Genomic DNA, 21787 nt, shown 5'->3' on the forward strand with positions numbered 1-21787 from the left:
CCGTTTGCGATGAAACGGGACGGCGGGGGGAGCGCATTACGCGAGCGGCTTTGGATCCGAGCGAAATCTGCTTTTAAATGCCGTTTGCGATGAAACGGAAAGGAGGGGGGGAGCGCATTACGCGAGCGGCTTTGGATCCGAGCGAACTCTGCTTTTAAATGCCGTTTGCGATGAAACGGAAAGGAGGGGGGGAGCGCATTACGCGAGCGGCTTTGGATCCGAGCGAACTCTGCTTTTAAATGCCGTTTGCGATGAAACGGAAAGGAGGGGGGGAGCGCATTACGCGAGCGGCTTTGGATCCGAGCGAAATCTGCTTTTAAATGCCGTTTGCGATGAAACGGAAAGGAGGGGGGAGCGCATTACGCGAGCGGCTTTGGATCTGAGCGAACTCTGCTTTTAAGTTAAAGGTATCAATAACTTTTCCTGGTAGGCTGCAGTATATATATTTTTTACCAGTCGTTAGGAGATATTGGAATGTTGTTCAGTAAAGAAGTATACGCAACGTATATTTAAAAGTAGCCGCGTACGGGCACGGTTCGAAAAAAAGCATTTGCAATATGTATTTGTTTTTGTTACCATATGGATTTAATTAAAAGTTAAAAAAATCCTCACGTGTAATATCTTTCTGTGTAAATATCTCATATTACAACGTGGGACACCTGCGGCCTAAAATCCGGTGCGGCCTTTACATTTAAAAAAAATGATTTTATTTCTAAAATTAGAGCCAGCGGCTTAAAATCAGGTGCGCTCTGTAGTCCGGAATCTACGGTAGTAATGATCTTTCAAGAATCATTAGATCCTGGAAAGGTTCTAGAAGACTAGAAAATTGAAAATGCCACTCCAGACTTAAAAAAGGGAGAGAGGCAGAAGAAATGAGACTGTAGAACAGTTAGTCTGAGCTCAGCAGTTGGGAAGATGTTAAAGATTATTAAGGATGAGGTTTCAGGGTACTTGGAGGCACATGATAAAACAGGCCATAGTCAGCATGGTTCCTCAAAGGAAATTCTTGCCTGACAAACCTGTTGGAATTCTTTCAAGTAGAAACAAGCAAGATAGACAAAGGAGAATCAGTTGATGCTGTGTACTTGGATCTTCAGAACACCTTTGAAAAGGCTTTATTGCAAAGTTTCCAGACAAGATAGGTGGAGGGGCAAGTAATTGAGGAAGTAGGGAGGCTACGGTAGAACTTAGATTAGGAGAATGGGCAAAGAATATGGAAGATGGAATAGTGTTAACTGAATGGTCATACAAGTCGGTAGAAGAAATGAAAGGGTTGGTTATTTTCCAAATAGAGAGAAAATACAAAAAAATTGAGGGGCAAAGGGGCTTGGGAGTCCTTGTGCAGGATTCCCTAATGGTTAATTTGTAGGTGGAGTTTGTGTTGAGGAAGGCAAATGCAATGTTAGCATTCATTTCCCAAGAGGACAACAATATAAAAGCAAGGATGTAATGTTGAGACTTTATAAAGCACTGGTGGGGCCTCACTTGGGAGTATTGTGAGCAGTTTTGGGCACCTTATCTAAGAAAGGATGTGCTGAAACTGGAGGGGGTTCCAAGGAGGTTCGCGAAAATTATTCCAAGATTGGACGGCCTGTAATATGAAGAGCTCTGGGGCTGTATTCACTGGAATTCAGAAGAATGAGGGGTGACTTCATGGTAACATCAAATGGTGAAAGGCCTTGATAGAGTGGATGTGGAGAGGATGTTTCCTGTGGTGGGAGAGTCTAAGACCAGAGGACACAGCCTCAGAATAGAGGGGTGTCCTTTTAGAACAGAGATGAGGAGAAATTCCTTTGGCCAGAGAGTGGTGGATCTGTGGAATTCTTTGCAACAGGCAGCTGTGGAGGCCAAGTCATGATCTACAGTACATTTACGCCAGAGGTTGATAGATTCTTGTTTGGTCAGAGAACAAAGGGATGCGGGTAGAAAGCAGGAGATTGGTGCTGAGAGGAAAACTGGATTGAACACAATGAAATGGTGGAGTAGACTCGATAGGCCGATTGGCCTAATTCTACTCCTACATCTTATGGTCTTTAGCACCAATCATAGGCAATGTGTTCCACCCACCCACCACTCGGCACAAGGGAAAACCTACCCGAGATCCACCCCAACCCCGATAATTTCCTCTAATCACAAAATAATGCCTCTTGCATTAGCCATTTTCCTCTGGGAAAGTCTCTGGCTGTCTGCTTGATCTATGCCACTCATCATCTTACACACCCATCTGATCATCCTTTGCTCCAGAGAAAAGCCCCAACTCACTCAACCTTTCCTCATAAGACATGCTCTCTCATGCATACAGCTTCCTCGTAAAACTCTTCAGCACCCTCTTCAAAACTTCCATGTCTTTCCTGTAATGAGGGGGCCAGAACTGCTGAGTTCCTCCAACATTGCTTTTTGCTGAAGTTTCTATCAAAGCCCGAGCACTGTAGCAGAGATATAGGCCCCTTGGCCAGCCTGGTCTGGAGGTTCTGCTTACCGACAGAGCTCGAGACCATAACGTGTTTAGGGTCTTTTCATCTGTTCTGCTCACCTCAGCAAGTCCCCGTACCATCTCCAGGACTCGGATGTAATCGTGGAAGACAGCTCCAGCCGTGTCCCAGTCCTGGATATGGACAATGCACTCGGGCAGGGCCAGCTTGCCCAGGAAGAACTTCAGGTAGCTGTAATTCTCATTGATGATGGCATCTGGTGGTCAGGGAAGAACAACAGTGGGTGAGATTTCATCAGTGTGACCATTTCACCTGTGTATCACTCACTAAAACAAACACACCCCCCACCCCCAACATACGCAGCAGGGCCAAGTTTGCTTGTTTTTTATTTTGGTTTATTGTCAGTAGAGTGAAAAGTTTGTCCTGCATGCCGTTTATAGATAAGACCATGCATTGTGACACATGACAATCTGAGTTCCTGCTACCTTCCCGTCCGTCAGCTGGAACCAGCCTGGCCATTCCCCTCGAACCTCTCATTAACAGTGTTTTCAATCTCAGAATCGCCGCTAAATGGATGTTTTTATTGTTTTTCACACCATTCTCTGTAAATTTTAGAGACTATTGTGCATGAACATCCCAGGAGATCAGCAGTTCCTGAGATGCTCAAACCTCTCTGTCTGGCACCGACAATCAGTTCATGGTCAAAGTCACTTAGATCACAGTTCTTCCCCATTCCGATGCTTGGCCTGAACAAGTGAACCTCTTCGCCATGTCCGGATGCTTTTATGCACAGAGTTGCTGCCACATGATTGGACAATTAGATATTTGATTTAATGTACTTAATAAAGTGACCACTGAATATGTACTTTCATAATAAATGTTATGATTTATTTATAACTTTACAAATACTGAACAGGGTCTTCCAGCCCACTGAGCTGCACCACTCAGCAATCCACCAATTTAACACCAGCCCAGTCACGGGACAATTTACAACGAGCAATTAACCGACTAACTGCAACTCCTGTGGACTGTGGGAAGAAACAGGAGCACCCAGAGGAAACCCACGCACACACAGGAAGGAACATACAAACTTTCTTACAAAGGATGCCAGAACTGAACTCTGAACTCCGTGCCCTAAGCTGCAATAGCGCTGTGTGAACCACTATGCTATCTTGGCACCTGTGGAATAATAAACCACTTGTAGTTGAGATGGGAGTTTAGCTCCTTCCCTGGCAAAGCTTTATGGCATTGTGTTCAAAGCACCAGGGGAAGGGAGCACTATACACACCCAAGGGACTCGATCGGTGCCACGTACCTGAAGCCAGGTGCCGAACCACCAGCTGGTGACAGTCGTTCCAGTGGCCGGCCTCAATCAGGTGCAGGGCCTCTTTGTGGAGGTCGCCGTTACGGTGAGCACGCAAGCTCTTGGCATTGTGGATCCACTGCGATGGGATGCCGAGCTGCTGCTGCAGGAACTGCTCCTTCTCCTTCAACTCGTCTGTCTCCTCCAGTGTGCAGTGCCTGTTCAACTGCTCCCGGACCGCGGTCACTCGCTGCCTGTTGGAACACAGCTTCTCAGTGGGCATCTCTCCACTACAGGGCAACAGCATATCCTAGGGACAGTCACCATAAAGTAGCAAGCCCACCACCCTTACCAGAACACAGCTCTTCAGTGGGCATCTCTCCACTACAGGGCAACAGCATATCCTAGGGACAGTCACCATAAAGTAGCAAGCCCACCACCCTTACCAGAACACAGCTCCTCAGTGGGCATCCATCTTCATGTTTATTTAGAGATACAAGTGCCCAACCATTCGCACCACCCAGCAACCCACCATTTAACCCCAGCCTAATCACAAGACTATTTACAATGACTAACTTACTAACTGCAATGTCTTGGGACTGTGAATGGAACCTGGAGCACCTGGAGGTTATCCACACGCACACGGGGAAGATGTATAAACTCCTTATAGAGGATGCCGGAATTGAACTCTGATGCCACAAGCTGCAATAGAGCTGCGCTAACCTCTACACTACAGTGGTGCCCTCAGTATAGGAACACACACCACGAAGTAGGAAGACCACCACCCTCACCAGAGGGAGTCCTCATCACTCTCCTCCCATGAAACTATTCGGAGCCAACAGAAACACTCAGGTTACGTCAAGGTTGCATTACTGAACGCAGTTCTTGTTCTCCATTACAGGACGGATGTGGAGGCTTTGGAAAGGTCCCCAAGATGCTGCCTGGATTGGATATTAGCTATAAGGGGGAGACTAGTAAGACCATAAAACATACGGGCAGAATTGGGCCACTCAGCCCATCAAGTCCATTCAACCATTCCAGCATGACTGATTTATTACCCCTCCCAAGCCCATTCTCCTGTCACCGCCCCGCATCCTTTGACACCCTGACTAATCAAGCACATCAACATCTGCTTTAAATATACCCAATGACTTGACCTCCACAGCCACCTGTAGCAATGAACTCCATAGATTCATTACCCCTTAGCTAAAGGAATTCCTCCCCTTCTATTGAGCCTGGTCCTAGACAACACCAGTATTGGAGACATCCTACCAAACATTGAAACTCTTAGTGGATGTGGATAAGCGTCAATGAGATCCCCCTTCATTCTTCTGAACTCCAGTGCGGACAGGCCTAGAACCAAACACTCCTCATACATTAACCCTTTCATTCCTGGAATCACTCTTGTGAACATCCTATGGACTCTCTCCAATGCCAACTCATCCTTTCTTTGATAGAGGGCCCAAAACTGCACACAATACTCCATGTGGCCTGACTAATACCCTATTAAAGCCTCAACGTGACAATTTTGTTCTAGATTTCCAGCATCTGCAGTCATCTGCTTAAAAATAGTGAAAGTTAATTTTTTTTGCCCCTCACAAGGGCGATGAGCTTTTGGAGGCCTGTGGGATTAGCACAGACAGGCACTATGGTTAGTATCGACATGGTGGGCTGGAGGGCTAGTTTTGATATTGTGTAACTCCATGACTCTCCCCTCTTTCACCAATTATACCCAGTGTTGAACACCTGCCTTACCCCCCATAATTTATTTCACAATCCTGTAAAAAGTACCCCCCCCCCCCAGCATAATCCAATCTGTACAACATGGCCCCTGGGGCAAACTCACTCCAGGTTGGGGATGTGTAACAGCACAAAGACAGCCCACTCCCAGAGTCCGGCTGCCTCCAGCTGGGCAGCATAGCTGGTGTGCACCATCGCCTGGTGTTTCTCCGACAAGTGGCTATAGTTCAGAGCCTGAAGCACTGCCCAGAGGTGCCAACTCAGCCGAAAGTCCAAGTGGTCAGGCGTCACCGTCCTGGGGTTGAGGAGTGGATGGAGCTCATGGTGCCTGAGGAAAGAGTAAACCATTGAATTAAATCAGATCAGAAAAAAAAACAGGAACTGCCTGTCGACAAACAGAGAAGAGACACTAGTCCTCGAGGGGTCAGCCTTAAGGACAAGTAATTGACTGTGGACTTCTAAAGTTCATATTCAAAGTAAATTTAAGTACACATACGTCACCATATACAACCCTGAGATTTATTTTCTTGCAGGCATTCACAGTAGATACGAAGAAACACCACAAAATGAAAAACCACACACAAGATGTGCAAAAGACAGCAAACTGCATAAGTACAAAATAATAATAATAATAAATAAGCATTCAGTAAGTGAATATCGAGAACACGAGATGAAGAGTCTTTGAAAGTGAGTCCAGAGATTGTGGGAACTGTTCAGTGTGGAGGCGAGTGAAGTTGAATTATCCCTTCCGGTTGAAGAGCCTGATGGTTGAGGGGCAATAACTGCTCTTGTACCTCGCTCCTGATGGCAACAGCGAGAGCACGGTCTGGACGGTGGAGGCCACTGACAACGAGTGCTTCTTTCCTGTAGTACTGCTCCTTGAAGATGTGCTGAACAGGGGGGGAGGGGGGGGAGGGCTATGTGCCCTAGAATTAATAGCTGACTTCAGAAAGGTTAAGTCTAGAGAATACACACCAGTCCTAATCAAGGGGTCAGCAGTGGAAAGCATGAGAAGTTTTAACATCAGATTCAGAGTTCATTTCAGAGAAGTTTCGATAGGCACATTGATGGGAGAAGTAAGGAGGGTTATGATGTAGGCGTGCATCGATGGGACCAGACAGCTTAATAGTTTGACATGGACTAAATGGACCGAAAGGCCTGTTCCTGTGCTGCATACTCTGTGTGAAATTTCACAACATATGAGTGATAATAAACCCGATCCTTTTGGTTGGTCAGGGATGGCTTAGTTCACTACAGACATATGGACATACTACTCTATCATTCAATTAAAACTCAGGCTAAACCAGAGTGCTCACACATGGGACAGGATCTGAACTTTTAGGGGATCTGAGATAAGATATAGAAGTAGAGAATGGAGGGATATAGACAATGCATAGGCAGACACCCTGGTTGGCAAAGACATTGTGACCCAAGAAGTTTGTTCCTGTGCCAAAGATAAACATTATTTGTCATATGTAACATTGAAACATACTGTATGTCAAAATGCACTGCGTGCACCAACAACCTATACAGTCTGAGAACGGGCTGAGCGGCAGCTCACAGTGTCACCACATAGCATGCCCACGGCTTACCAATTTAAGTCTTTGGAATGTGGGAGGAAACTAGAGCACCTTTTTAAGGTGGGGGGGGGGGCAATTTTATTTTCTTTACAGAGTGGTGGGTGCCTGAAATGTGCTGTCTGCGGTGGTGACGGAGACACAGACATTAGGGATTTTTCAATGATATTTAGGTAGGCATATGAATGTGAGGAAAATGGATATAGATATTGTTTAGACTGAAAAGATCAGTTGGCCATTGGATTACTAATTTAATTTGATTCAGCACTACACTGTGGGCTGAAGGGCCTGTTCCTGTGCTGTACTGTTCTATGTTCTCATCAGGAAGAAACCTACGTGATCAGATGGAGAACATATGAACTCCTTACAGACAGTGGCAGGAAATGAACTGGGGTCACTGGCACTGTAAAGCTTTATAGTAACAACTTCACTACCATAATACGCTGTTGTTGTTGGCTCAAACCGTTTTACAAGTGGAATACACATTAACAGCACTGTTGGATTAGACAGTTTTATTCTTAGATTACACTGTTTAATTGTTATATTTTTATAGCTTAACTAATTGTCTGCTTATATTTTATATACATGTAACTGTTTAGTGTGCTTAGAGTGTGCTTAGTGTGTCCCCTGGTGGTTATACTTGCTTGATTCTGGAAATCTCTGGGAGCTTCTCTGGTGCTGCATTATTTGAATTGGACCTATTTGATTGGTTAACTCTTATGTGCAAATTCGAAAGAAATGTTTCTTATCTTTGGAATACAAAAAGCTGACCACAAGGCTGCACCATCTCCATTTTGCCCTTCTCTCTCAAGCCCTCTATCAATCTGTTTTAGACTGATTTGTTCTCACTTACTTCCCGTTATGCCACTGGTATTTAGGGCAGCAATGAAGGTCCTCCATCTCTGGCGGTGTTCAGGGCTTCCTTCATCATGTCTGTAGCTTCCTCTCAGATTTCACTACTGTCAGTCATTCAAGTCCTGGTGGAGACTCAGGAACACCACCGCACTCAGGTGTAGAAGGATTCTTCATTTCTGTCCCCCTAACTACTTTGTTTTACCAGTCAGGGTTGTTTGGCCTGAGCTGAACCCCTGAACCTGAAGGTTTTGTTCTATTAACGCTAATAAAACGATCATGAAACAAGCGCTGCGCCTCTTTCATGATTTCTGAAAGGACCTTGGATGAAAAACATCAGAATCGCACAAACACCGAGTGTCAAAGCAGAAACTGAAGGGAGAGATTAGGGTTCACGTACCTGTCGCTGTGGAGTTTCAGTAAGTGGTAACAGATGTCCTGATGAGGGACACTGCCATCTTCAATCAGATCCACATTTGTGCTTTCCAGGTAAGGTGGGAGTGGGTAGCGTGCATATCGTTCGACATCCTCACTGCCCTGCAAGTTCAGCCAGAAGGTTAGACAGGAATTATCATTCACAAGTCTCCCACTGACCTGATTCGCCTACTCACCCGAACACATTATATCCAGGGAGGAAAATGCCCCAAAAGTACAAGTTGCTAAACCAACAGCCTCAATGTTTTACTGGGTTGATTATAATTATACACACGACCTAGATGAAGGTTTAGTCAATAAACCTGCAATGACAGAGAGCTGGAAAAATGGGCTGAAAATGGCAGATAGAATTCAACATAGACAAGTGTGAAGTGTTGCACCCTGGGAGGACAAACCAGAACGGGGCTTACACAGAGAATGGTGGTACAATGAGTGTGGTAGAACAAAGGGATCTAGGAATACAGATCCGTAATTCCTTAAAAGTAGTGTCACATGTAGAGAGTGTTGTAAAGATAAGAGGCACGAGTGATGAGTGGGCACCCAGAGGTTTTTCTTCCAGGGCAGAAATGGCTAATATGAGGGGTAATAGTTTTAAAGTGATGGGAGGAAAGTATGGGGGGATGTCAGAGCCAAGTTCCTCATGCGAGTGGTGGGGGTGTGGTACGTACTGCCAGGGTGGTGGTAGAGGCATTCGAGGCAGATACATTAAGGAGACTTAAAAGACTCTTAGATAAGACACATGAATGAGAGAAAAACAGAGGGCTATGTGGGAAGGAAGAGTTACACTGATCTTAGACAATAAGACATGGAAACAGAATTAGGCCATTTGGCCCATAGCATCTACTCCACACTCCATCATGGTCGATTTATTATTCCTCTCAACCCCATTCTACTGCCTTCTTCCTATAACCTTTGACAACCCTTACTAATCAAGAACCCATCAATCTCCGCTTTAAATATACCCAATGTCCTGGCCTGCACAGCTGTCTGCGGTAATGAATTCCAGATTCACCATTTCACCATTGGAGCAGGTGAAAAGGTCGACACAAAAGGGTCGGTACTGTGCTGTACTGTTCTATGACTGCCCTGCGAGATCAGGACAGTGACAAAATGCAGAGCACACTCTGCTCTGGAGTGCGACATGAGCAGCAGCTAGCAACCACAGGGAACTGAGCACAGTCACACAGTTGGCAAATACTTTGTGTCCCCTGGTGCCCTCAATCTGTCAATGATACCTGAAAGGCCTCGGTGTACATTTTGAGCGCATCAGCGATGGAGGCACTGGGAGGCAACATGTACCAGAGGTGAACGGCAAGGCAACGCTTCCAGTCCAGCTGTGCGCAGATGTTGATGTACTCATCTGATGATTTCCACACCTAGACGACAAGAAACCAGTCAGACACACAGACCATACTGGGATCGCCACTGCCCACTCCCTGACCAACACTGCCCTTAGGGGAGCCTAGCACAGCTCGTACCCTCCAGCTGAAGCTTTGTACACACCCACCCAGAGGCAAGCCCGTGTGAGATTCCAAATCCCATGTCAGCCAACCTCGTCCGCCCGCCATCTCCAAGTTCCACCACCCAAACTCACCCACCCCACCAAATCCCACACCATCCAACCTCGCCCACCCCGCCACCACCAAATCACACCACCCAACCATACCCTGCCACTTCCAAGTCCCAACCCTCCCCAGCCCTATCCCATCCAACCTTCTCTCCAATTCCCCATTAGAACTTACCCCCAATCCTCCAATCACTGCCACCTTCCACCAAGCTTGCCCCCAATCCCACACTCACCTAACGCTGATTCAATCATACCTCTCCCCCAGCTCCTACCAACCACCATCCTTCCATTTACATTATCCAACCCATCCAAGTGAAATATCTCACTGCCTCCCTGCCCAAAGTTTTTTTTTGATTTAGAGGGTCCAGCTCAGCAACCTACCAATTTAACCCCTAGCCTAATAACAGGACAATTTGCAATGACCAATTAACTTACTAACTGGTACACCTTTAGACTGTGGGAGGAAACTGGAGCACCCAGAGGAAACCCAAGTGGTTCACGGAAAGGATGTACACACATCTTACATAGGAGGCTGGAAATGAACCCTAAATTCTGAATCGCCAAGCTATAATATCACAATAGACAATAGGTGCAGGAGTAGGCCATTCAGCCCTTCTAGCCAGCACCGCCATTCACTGTGATCATGGCTGATCATCTACAATCAGTACCCCGTTCCTGCCTTCACTGTGCTAACTGCTACACTACTGTGAATCCCCGTGGCCGTGCTACACCACTGTCCACATCAGAATCCAGACCGTACATTTCCTTTTAGTAGGAACTCAGAACTACCCCTTTCCAACCACCCAGAACTCCAACCTGCCAAAATCCTTGCTGCGTTGAAAATACTCACGGCTCTGCCTGCAAGCAGGGCAAAGATCTTCAGCCGCTCCTCTTGCATGAAAGTATCAGCCGACAATTGGTGCCAGTCAGCAAGCTGTCTGCTGAGCAGCTCCCTCACTGGGGGGGCCCCACTTGCCTGGGCTAGTAGTAAGGCCATTCGGTGATCCCCTGCAATAGATACACACACACACACACACACACACACAGAGGCATATTAGTCATCTAACCAGCAGCAGGCGCAGCGACATGCACAGCTAGAGGGTCATGTCAGGGAAAACAATTATTTTGCTCGCTTTACACTGGCGTACTGGAAATGACATTAAACAATGTTGAACTTTAAACATAGAACATATAAAACGTAGAATAGTACAGCACATTACAGGCCCTTCGGCCCACAATGCTGTGCTGACCCTCAAACCCTGCCTCACATATAACCCCCCACCTTAAATTCCTCCATATACTTGTCTAGTAGTCTCTTAAACTTCACGAGTGTGTCTGCCTCCACCACTGACTCAGGCAGTGCATTCCACGCACCAACCACTCTGAGTGAAAAACCTTCCTCTAATATCCCCCTTGAATTTCCCTCCCCTAAACAATGTTGAACACAGCAGGGAAAACAGACGATGCCAACCAAGATGCCCAGCCGAACCAGTTTCATTTTCCTGTGTTTGACTGAACCTTTCCTATCCATGTACCTGTCCAATTGTCCTCCTTACTAACAAGAACATCTTCAGAAGGAGGGGCCTTTAGGTGGCAGTGTCCATCATTAAGGACCCTCACCATCCACATGAACTCTTCTCATTGCTACCAGACAGGAGGTACAGGAGCCTGAAGACACACTCAACATTTTAGGAACAGCTTGTCCCCTCTGCCATCTGATTTCTGAATGGACAATGAACTCATGAAAAATTACCTCATTTCCCCCTCTCCCCTTTTTTGCTCTCCTTATTGAATATATACTTCCTATGGTAATTTATAATTTTTATTACTATGTATTGCAATGTACTGCTGCCACAAAACAGTGGATTTCACAACCCATGCCAGTGATATTAAACCTGATTTTGTCAATGCCTGAGCTGGCCTTGCCTGAACGCTGTGCGAGTTTGCAAGCCTCGCTGATCCTCTTGCCAGTCAGGTAACTGAAGACAGCATCCACGTGGCTCTTGTGGTGGGAGAGGGCCACCTCCTCCTCGATCTTCTCCTCTGCCGTCCGCGAGAGCCAGCGGGAGAAGGCCTTCCTGCGCTCCAGCTGGTGAACGTACTGGGTTGGCTCAGAGAGGCTGGCGTCCAGCTCCTTCAGATTGCCCCAGATTGCCTCGCACAATGTCCATGCTAGAGACCAGTTCTTCACAACCTCTACAAAAAAAAAAGTTGAGACTCTTAGATAATGTGGGAGGGAAAGGTTAGATTGATCTTGAGCAGTTTAAAAGCTTGGCACGACATCATGGGTTAAAGGGCCTGCACAGTTCAATGTTCTATGAGAGATTAAGGTTCATTAACCAGAGACGAAAGTGCAGAGGTGCCAGAGAAAGTTTGGAAAGGGCAAGGCTGTGGAAGGATGTGAAGACAGCATGGATGTATTAAAAACGTTCCTTCTCTTCTTACCTTCTACCCCCTCAGACTTGTCCACAGTCTCCCGGACCCAGTCTGCGTATTTGTGGAGAGCCTCCACACCCTTTCGGGGCACAATCTGGGGGCACAGATCCTCGGTCTCCACAATGCTGTGTTGTAGCGCGATATCCAGTGGCTCCTTGTACAGCGACACATTCCGCCTCACCTGCTCTTCCTTCAGTGTTACTTTCTCCAGGTGGACCTTAAACGGTACCTCAGCAGCCCTGGGAAGGTCCAAACACAGATGGAATTCAAATAGTGTGCAGGAACCATATACAGGTGTCCCCCTCTTTACGAATGTTCGCTTTACGTCACTTCGCTTTTACAAAAGACCTACATTAGTAACCTGTCTTCACATTACAAAGAGAATTTTTGCTTTTACAAAAATTTTTCCCAGATAAATAAATGTTTTTTCACTTTACACCATTTCAGCTTAAGACAGGTTTCATAGCAACTCTCTACCTTTGTAAAGGGGGGGGGGGGAGAACACCTGTACTCATTCATCTGGTCCTGAAAGAACGGGGTAGTGAGCTTATGGGCAGCCAGCTCATTAATGCACCCTGGTCTGGCTACAGTGTGTAAAGTGAACTCACATCGAGGAAGTGGCAGGATGAACCAGCCAGTGTGGAAGCAAAGTCTCGTGTAGGGTAGACTGGATATTTACCCAGCACACTGCCAGTCTATGTCAAAGGAGAGAGAGGGTAAGTGGACACTTACGAGGGGCTTGAGCAGCATGTTAGCACAGTGGTCACAGTATCCCTGCAGTAGAATAGTGTACTGTATAGTGCCAGTGATGGGGCTTCAATTCCCGCTTGTCTTTAATGAGTTTGTCTGTTCTCTTCATGAATGCATAGATTTCTCTAAGTGCTCACCATTCACCTGGTAGTTACTGGGAAATTCTGGGCCCTCTCTCACTCCTTTTCTTCTCACCTGTCTGTCAACTCCCTCTGGTTCCCCTCCTCCTTCCCTTTCTTCCATGATCCACTCTCCTCTTCTATCAGATTCCTTGTTCGGCCCATTACCTCCCACCTTCTGTTCATCTCCACCCAGACCTGGCTCACCTATCACCTGCCAGCTTGTACTCCTCCCCCTCATACCCTTCTTATTTTGGCAATTGCCCCTTCCTTTCCAGTTCTGATGAAGGGTCTTGGCCCAAAATGTTGACTGTTTATTTGTCTCCAGAGATGCTGTCTGACTTGCTGAGTTCCTCCAGCATTTTGTGTTACACACTGAAATTGACATAAAGATCAAAAGTGATAAAGAAAAATCTTTACTCACTCTGTCCCTAGCAGTTGATCTGCACCCCCCCCCCCCCACAATGGGAATCACCTCTCTCTACTTACTCTGTCCATAACAGGGGTTTCCATCCTGGGGTCCATGGACCCCCAGGCTCCTACATGGACCGGCGAGCACATCAAGGACAGGCTGAATAAGCCAGGGCTTTTCTCTTGGAAGCAAAGGAGGATGAGAGATGACTTGAAAGAGGTGATGAGAGGCACAGATCAAGTGGACAGCCAGAGACCGTCTCCCCAGGATGGAAATGACTAATATTTTAAGGTTACTGGAGGAAATTATAGGGGAGATGCCAGAGGTAATTTTCTTTTTAAAAACAGAGTGATGGGTGTGTAGAACATCCTGCCAGGACTGGTGGTGAGACAGATACATTAGGAGCATTGAAGAGACTCTTAGACAGGCTCACGGATGATAGAAAAATGGAGGAGGGTTACATTGAACTTGGTCTAGTTTAATAGGTCGGCACAACATTGTGGGCTGAAGGGCCTGTATTATGCTGTACTATTCTCTGTTACTTACGGTTTGATCTTGCTTGGCTTTGGAAAATAGTTGTACTCCAGGGCTTCGGGGTCTGGGTCTGGTAGAGATGAGCTCAGCGGCTTCCCACTGTGACAGAGGACGCAGTTTGGTGCCCAGCCCACCCGGAAGGAGCGACCTACGAAGAGGGCCATGTCCATCAGCAGCTTGCCTTTGCCCTTGGTCACCGACTGCTCCATCGGCACCAGCCGCTGCCGTCGGCGAACACCCACCGTCTTCAGCTGCACCTCTGGCTGCTGGCTGGGCAGGGCAAAGCTGGAGGGCAGTTGCCCCGCCACAGGGAGGGGCTGAAGCAATGGTGAACGAAGAGCCTCCACCTCGGCTGAAGACCAGGAACTCTTCTCCGGCTGCCTGCCGAGGGACGACCACATCTTCCTCATGTTCGAGTTCAGCAACCTCCCACCTGAAACAGGTTGATGAGGAGGGTGACACACTCTCAGACACAGCAAGACTAAACTGCATCACCACAAGAAATGCAACTGATTTCAGCAATGTTACAACTTGGTGGAATGGCAGAACTGTTACAGGTGCCGACCACACACCCACAATAGACACCACTGGCCACAATGCAAAATTCTCTCTACGTTCACTCACCACACACTCTCAGGGTAGCTACAGGGCAGGTTAGATACAGAGTAAGGTTCCCTCTATACTTACCCATCACTCATTTCCAGGGTAGAGCTGGGTTAGATAGCAGGTTAAATTTATACTGATCCATCACACACTAGCAGGACAGTACAGCACAGATTATAAACCAAGCAAAGCTCTCCTTACACTCTTCCAGGGGCAGATACCAAGTAAAGCTCCTTGTACATCTCTCATACATTCCCAGGGCAGAGACAGATTAGATACAGATTAAAACCTCCTCTGTACTAACTCGTCATACACTCCCAGGGCACAGACAGATTAGATACAGATTAAAACCTCCTCTGTACTAACTCGTCATACACTCCCAGGGTACAGACAGATTAGATACAAAGCTCTCTCCACATTCTCCTTTCAAGAACTCCTAGTGTAGAGACAGGTTAGACACAAAAGTTCCCACTACGCTGGGAACGTGTAAGCTAGCTATAGAAAAGCACAAGACACAGGAGCAGAATGAGGCCATTCAGCCCTTCGAGTCTACTCCACCATTCCATCATGGCTGATTTATTATCCTCTCAACCCTCAACTCCGTTCCATCACACAAAAACCCCAGAGACAGAATAAAGTTTCCCTCTACATTGTAGTGAGGAACAACACCTGGATACACAGTCCCACCCTCTAGACAGCCCTGGCTGAGTAAGCAAGAATCTCAGAAGCTCAAAACCCCTTAAGTCTATGCCAGCACAGAGTTCATTCCCTCTCTACGCAGACGGACAGCGTGGAACAGGCCCTTCTGACCCAACAAATCACACCACCCAGCAACCCACCTGTTTAACCTTAGCCTAACCACAGGACAATTTACAACAACCGATTAACCTACCAGCCAGGACATCTTTGGACTGTGGAAGGAAACCGGAGCACCTGGAGGAAACCCACATGCACACAGGAAGAATGTACAATCTTTCTAGCGGACAGAGTTGAACTCCGGACTCCAACTCCCCAAGCTGTAATAGCATCGGGCTTAACCGCTATGCTACCATGGCACCCCAGAGTCAACGTTTCACAATGAGAACAGCACTTACCAGAGCTCTTTGACCTCTGCCTCATACAATCATCTTTAGCTGAATAATGGGCACCGTGCGAGGTCCGGGACACTGTCCATTTCATCATCTTCACCAAACAGAGAAATTTTCATCACCTGTGATAAGGGGAAAAAACACCCTTGAATTTTAGATACAAGAGATTCTGCAGATGCTGAAAATCCAGAGTAACACACACACAGGTTAATGTAGGAGGAGCGTTTGATGGCTCCAGGGCAGTATTCAGTGGAGTTTAGAAGAATGATAGAGGATTTAATTGAAACCTATTGAATATAGTAAGGCTTAGAAGTAGTGGACGTAGAGAGGATGTTTCCTATAGTGGCGAGTCTAGGACCAAAGGGCACAGTCTCAGAATAAGGGATGTCCCTTTAGATGAGGAGGAATTTCTTTAGCCAGAGGGTAATGAATCTGTGGAATCCATTGCCACAGATGGGTGAGGAGGCAAAGCCATTGGGTATATTTGAACTGGAGGTCGATAGGTTCTTGATTAGTAAGAGTGTCAAAGGTTATGGGGAGAAGGCAGGAGAATGGGATTGAGAGGGATATTAAAACAGCCATAACAGAAAGGTGGACTGGACTCCATGAACTGAATGGTCTAATTCTGCTCCTATTTCTTATGATCTAAAATGCTGCAAAAGTCAGATGAGGCAGCATCCATGAAGAGGAATAAACAATCAGACTGATATCCTTCATCAGGACTGGAAAGGACGGGGAAAGAAACCAGAATATGGTGAGGAGAGTAGAAGGACAACAAGCTGACAGATGATCAGCGAGACCAGGTGAGGGAAACGTAGGTGAGTGGGGGGGAAGGGATATGAAGCAAGAAGCTGGGAGGGGATAGAAGAGGTAAAGGACTGGAGGAGAAGGAATCTGATAGGAGGGAACAGGGGACCATGGGAGAAAGGGAAGGATGGGAAGCAGAGGGAGCTGATGTGCAGCCTCCTAATCCTAATGCAAGAGGCAAGAGGGAATGGAAAAGGAAAAGGGGAGAAATTACTGGAATTTAGATGCTAATTGCTCAGTTAGTGCATGGTGGGGGTGGGGGGAAGCTCAGATTGCTATAGCCCCTTTTCTTCAGTCATGCAGACAGCATTTATCAGCTGTAGGCAGGCCCAGCTGCAGCTCCACTGCATGGACAGGATGTTACCTGGAGAGTGTGGGGGGTCGACTCCCAAAATGGATGCAATGTTGCTGGAGGCAGACACTGGTTCCTGCTCGTCTGAGATGTCCTCATCCAGGGAACTGTCCAGGAATGGGCTCCTGGGTGATGTCGGCCATGTCACTGTCGAGCTCAGTCACTCTGCCGATCTGTTGCATCAAGGGGCTCTGAGGGGAAAAAAAAGGCACAGTTTCCAGCAGTAGCCCTATGGATCAGGTTACTACCCCCTCACCTGGTTTCACCTATCACCTGCCAGCTTTAACTCCTCCCCCTCACCTCATCTTAAAGTACAGCTGACATCTAAGCCAGAGAGGGGGGTATGGAAATGAAGGTGACACTCAGAGGTTAAGCTCCTGACTCACAAAGGAGAACCTTTGTATAATGGCAATTTGGGTAATGGAAATTCATGATTACACACAGTGGAGACGCTTGGTACCCAAAATCAGTGACAACATCCTTCCAGAAAGCCAGTGTGGTTTTCCAACAGGCCGTAGTACAGTGGACATGATCTTCTCACCGAGACAGCTCCAAGAGAAATGTGGTTGAGCAGTAGAAAAGTCTCTACGTCACATTTGTTGATCTAACCAAAGCATTTTACACTGTTGGTAGAGATGGCCTCTGGAAGCTCCTACCAAAATTTGGTTGCTCCCCCACACATAGCCAACATCATCTATCAGTTCCCACGAATGCATGGAAGGCCGCATCAACATGTCTGGTGAGTTGTCAGACCCATTTCCCATCAGCAACGGCGTAAAACAGGGTTGTGTTTTGGCTCCTACTCTGTTTGGACTATTCTTCGCTGCTGTTCTTCAGGATGCCACATCAGACCTGAAGTCAGGGGTCTTCCTACAAACGTGGGGTTGATGGCGGCTTCTCAACCTCGCAAGACTGAAAGCAAAACAGAAGTCAGAGACATTGTGGCGCACGAGCTACAGTTTGCTGATGACTGGGCACTGACTGCCCACTCTCGAAGACTTACAGGAGATCACCAGTTGCTTTGTCAATACAGCCAATAGCTTTGGACTGACAATCAGCTTGAAAAAGACAGAAGTTTTGTACCAACCGGCTCCTGATTCAAGCAACGATGAGCCAGGAGCCGATGTCCTCATTGATGAGGCTCATCTCAATGCTGTCAACAAGTTTTGCTACCTGGGCAGCATAATAACATCCTCAACTCCTCTGGATATAGAGATTGAGTCAAGAACCAGAAAGGCCTGCTTTGCCTTTGGTCAGCTGAAAGATCGAGGTTGGTCACAGAACATCAGGTTGGCCACCAAGTGCAAGGTATACAGGGCCATTGTCATATCAGCCTTGCTGTACAGATGTGAGACGTGGTGCCCATATCAGAGACACTTACGCCAGCTTGACCAACTGCAGCAGCGTCACCTACGTTCTCTGATGAAGATCACCTGCTGAGACAAGGTCTCCAATACCGAGGTCCTCTTTCGAGCCGGGAATGCCAGCCGTTTCAACCTTGGTGATGTCAGCCCAACTGCAATGGGCAGGACATGTTGTCAGAATGCCCGACGGAAGATTGCCCAAGAACATCTTGTACGGTCAACTGTCCAGTGGTACCCGAAAACGAGGAGGCCTGCAACTACAGTACAACGATGTTCTGCACAGGAGCCTCAAGAAAGCTGACATTGCCCCATCAGCATGGGAGGATCTGGCTCAAGATCACTCACAGTGGAGGGACGCCATCTGAAAAGGTGTGGACACTGCTGAGAACAAGCTCATAGAGGCAACAGAGGAAAGGCACAGGAAGCGCCACAACAGAGTTTCTGCCCCTGCTGCCCCTACAGCCTCACCTGCCAAGTATGTGGCAAGCAGTGCCTGTCAAGGATGGGCCTGTGTAGCCACTCAGGACGCACATATCAAACCCCACTAACTGACTGAAAGGAACCATCATCATCCTATGGGATGGATAGAGAGAGAGAGAGGGAGAGAGGGAGAGAGGGAGAGAGGGGAGAGAGGGAGAGGAGGGAGAGAGGGAGAGAGGGAGAGAGGGAGAGAGGGAGAGAGGGAGAGAGGGAGAGAGAGGGAGAGGGGGGGGGGGGGGGGAGAGAGAGAGAGAGAGGAGAGAGAGAGAGAGAGGAGAGGAGAGAGATGAGAGAGAGAGAGAGAGAGAGAGAGGAGAAGGAGAGAGAGAGAGAGAGAGAGAGAGAGAGAGAGAGAAATGTGTCATTTGCAGTAACATTCAAAAACAACCCACTGATGAGCTGGGGGCAGCCCGCAAGTGTTGCCACATATCCTGGTGCCAACGTAGCTTGCCCACAATGTTCAATAGAACACAAGCAACAAGTCCCTTACTGAACAGACAGGCACAGGCCTTCAAACCCAGGAGTGACCGTCTCCAGAGTGCTTTGTCCTAGACACAGCAAACAAATTTTGTCTATCAGAATTATGTATGTGAGAAAAGAATAAATTATCAAATTTTGTTAAGGGTTCGCGTAACCTGTCAGTAATATGGGATGCCCTGTAACCCTAGTGTACCCAATGTAATTCATAACCATTAAGATACTGTGTAGTACTGCTGTGATTGTTTTTGATTTATTTAGAGATATGATGTGGAACAGGCTGTTCTGGCCCAACAAGCTGTGCCACCCAGCAAACCACTATTTAATCCTAGTCTAATCATAAGAGAATTTACAATGACCAATTAACCTACTAACTGCGGGAGGAAACCGGAGCACTTGGAGAAAACATAATATATATATTTCCTATTTGTAATTTTATAGTAAAATTACATGTTATACTGTAATTTTACCAAATTCATAGCATATGCTGGTGATATTAAATCTGACTTTGGCACTGATGAGTCAGCTGAAAGACAGCATGCTTATGTAGTACCAGTGTCAGCCTGGATCATGGCCCCAGCTGGGACCCACACCCATAAGATGGAACCAGTTTGGAGGCATTAGAAATATTAAAGATCACTTTGTCACATGTACATCCAAACATAGTGAAATGTGACATTTATAACAAATCACCCGGGACTTGCCCTCTTCTCATCGCTCCCACAAGGTGGTGGTACAGGACTGAAGGACTCAATTTACAGGTTTTTCTCCTCCACCAGATTCTTATTGCAATTTATAGTTCACTACTTTTACCTCACTATTTTTCCTCTTTTTGCACTACTTATTTAATTATTTTGTGTATATATGTGTACACACAAAATAATAAGTACTGTATATACAATGTTGGCTTCTGGCACCAACACTGCATGTGCACAATTCAGTAACTCTAACCGTACGTTCTTGGAGAGTAGGAAGAAAATGGGAGTACTCTGAGGAAGGCCACAGGAGTACGTACAAATTCCACATAAGCAATTGAACCCTGATCTTCCAGCTGTTGCTATAAAGCTTGGCACTAATCACTGCCGGTTCAATACCTGCAGCGGAGTTCCACAGCTCAAAGTCTGGCTCCCTGACATTTTACCGGGTGGGAGTCAGAGGGAGGAGTGGTGGGGGAAAGAGGAGAGTAATCTGGGGAAATCACTGTGTGGGGTTCTGGCTGTACACCAGGGTGATAGTGCCCTTTCCCGCACGATACCTGTTGGATCAGGGTAGACCTGCAGATCTGCTCCGGCTGTTTGCCTGGAAGTGCCGCAGTTTTCATCTTCTTGGTCTCTGCCTTCGAGGGCTCAATATCCTCCTCGTCAGAATCCCGCAGCCCGTACTTGGAGAAATGATCCACCTTAAAGATTAGAAAATATTAGCTTTGTCACATGTACAATGGAACATGTTATTTGCATCAATGACCAACACGAGGATGTGCCAAAAACAGCCCACAAATGTTGCCACACTTCCAGCACCAACTCAGCCTAACCTGTGGGAGGAAACCCATGGGGTCACGGGGAGAACTACAAACAGCAGCATTGTAAACCACGGTACTACCCCAAAACCTGCAGCAGTTCCATGGGTCAAAGCTTGGCTCCAATTACCAGGAGCATCAAAGGCTGCAGTTTTGTCAACTCAGCCCGGTCCATCATGGGAACTAGCCTCCCCAGCATCAAGGACACCTTCAAAAGGTGATGCCTCAAAAAGACAGGCCCCCATCACCCAGGACATGTCCTCTTCTCATTGCTACCATCAAGTAGAGGTACAGGAGACTGAAGACACACACTCAATGTTTTAAGAGTACCTTCTTCCTCTTCATCAGATTTCTGAACAGATCATCTCATGAACAGTATCTCAATATTTTTCTCTCTCTCTTTGTGCTGCTTATTTACGTATTACACTGTACTGAAATTTGTTGCAAAACAACAAATTTGGTGGCACACACTCAGTGGCCACTTCATTAGGAACAAGAGTGGAACCCAGTGTGGTCTTCCGCTGTTGTAGCTCACCCACCCCGAACTTCCAGGTTCGATGTGCTGTGTTCAAAGATGCTCTTTTGCACAGCACTGTTGTAACACGTGGTTCTTGGAGTTAACGTCACCCTCCTAATCCCTCCTGCCTATACAATGTTCATATCCTGCACATTCATGTGGCTATTTAAGATCCTCTCAATGGCCTCTGTTGTATCTGCCTCCACCACCAGCCCAAATAGCGCTTTCCAGGCACCCACGTTCCTGTGTAAAAAAAATGCCACTCACATCTCCCTTTTAACTTACCCCCCTCCCACCTTAAATGCATGCCCTTTGAATTACATTCCACCCTAGGAAAGATGCTGTCTGGCTGCTCTATCTATGCCTCTCAATCTTATAAACCTCTATCAAAGAAAGCCAAGAGCTGATGTTGTGACGGCTTACAGC

The 21787-nt window shown here is 47.0% G+C and overlaps 1 protein-coding gene across 1 annotated transcript in view; it reads right to left on the reverse strand.

Annotated features, from left to right (window-relative positions):
• nup98 (nucleoporin 98 and 96 precursor) overlaps window positions 1-21787 on the reverse strand; it is a 107173-nt gene that overhangs the window by 13732 nt on the left and 71654 nt on the right. The window contains 14 exon segments of the mRNA XM_073041943.1: window positions 2534-2688; window positions 3748-3989; window positions 5582-5803; window positions 8305-8441; window positions 9575-9715; window positions 10757-10914; window positions 11833-12102; window positions 12352-12581; window positions 14170-14643; window positions 15909-15970; window positions 17020-17034; window positions 17036-17119; window positions 17121-17198; window positions 20584-20727. Of these exon segments, the coding sequence (XP_072898044.1) occupies window positions 2534-2688; window positions 3748-3989; window positions 5582-5803; window positions 8305-8441; window positions 9575-9715; window positions 10757-10914; window positions 11833-12102; window positions 12352-12581; window positions 14170-14643; window positions 15909-15970; window positions 17020-17034; window positions 17036-17119; window positions 17121-17198; window positions 20584-20727 (2412 nt within the window).

This window comes from Hemitrygon akajei, chromosome 4 (genome assembly GCF_048418815.1).
Source record: "Hemitrygon akajei chromosome 4, sHemAka1.3, whole genome shotgun sequence".
Lineage (NCBI taxonomy): Eukaryota > Metazoa > Chordata > Chondrichthyes > Myliobatiformes > Dasyatidae > Hemitrygon > Hemitrygon akajei.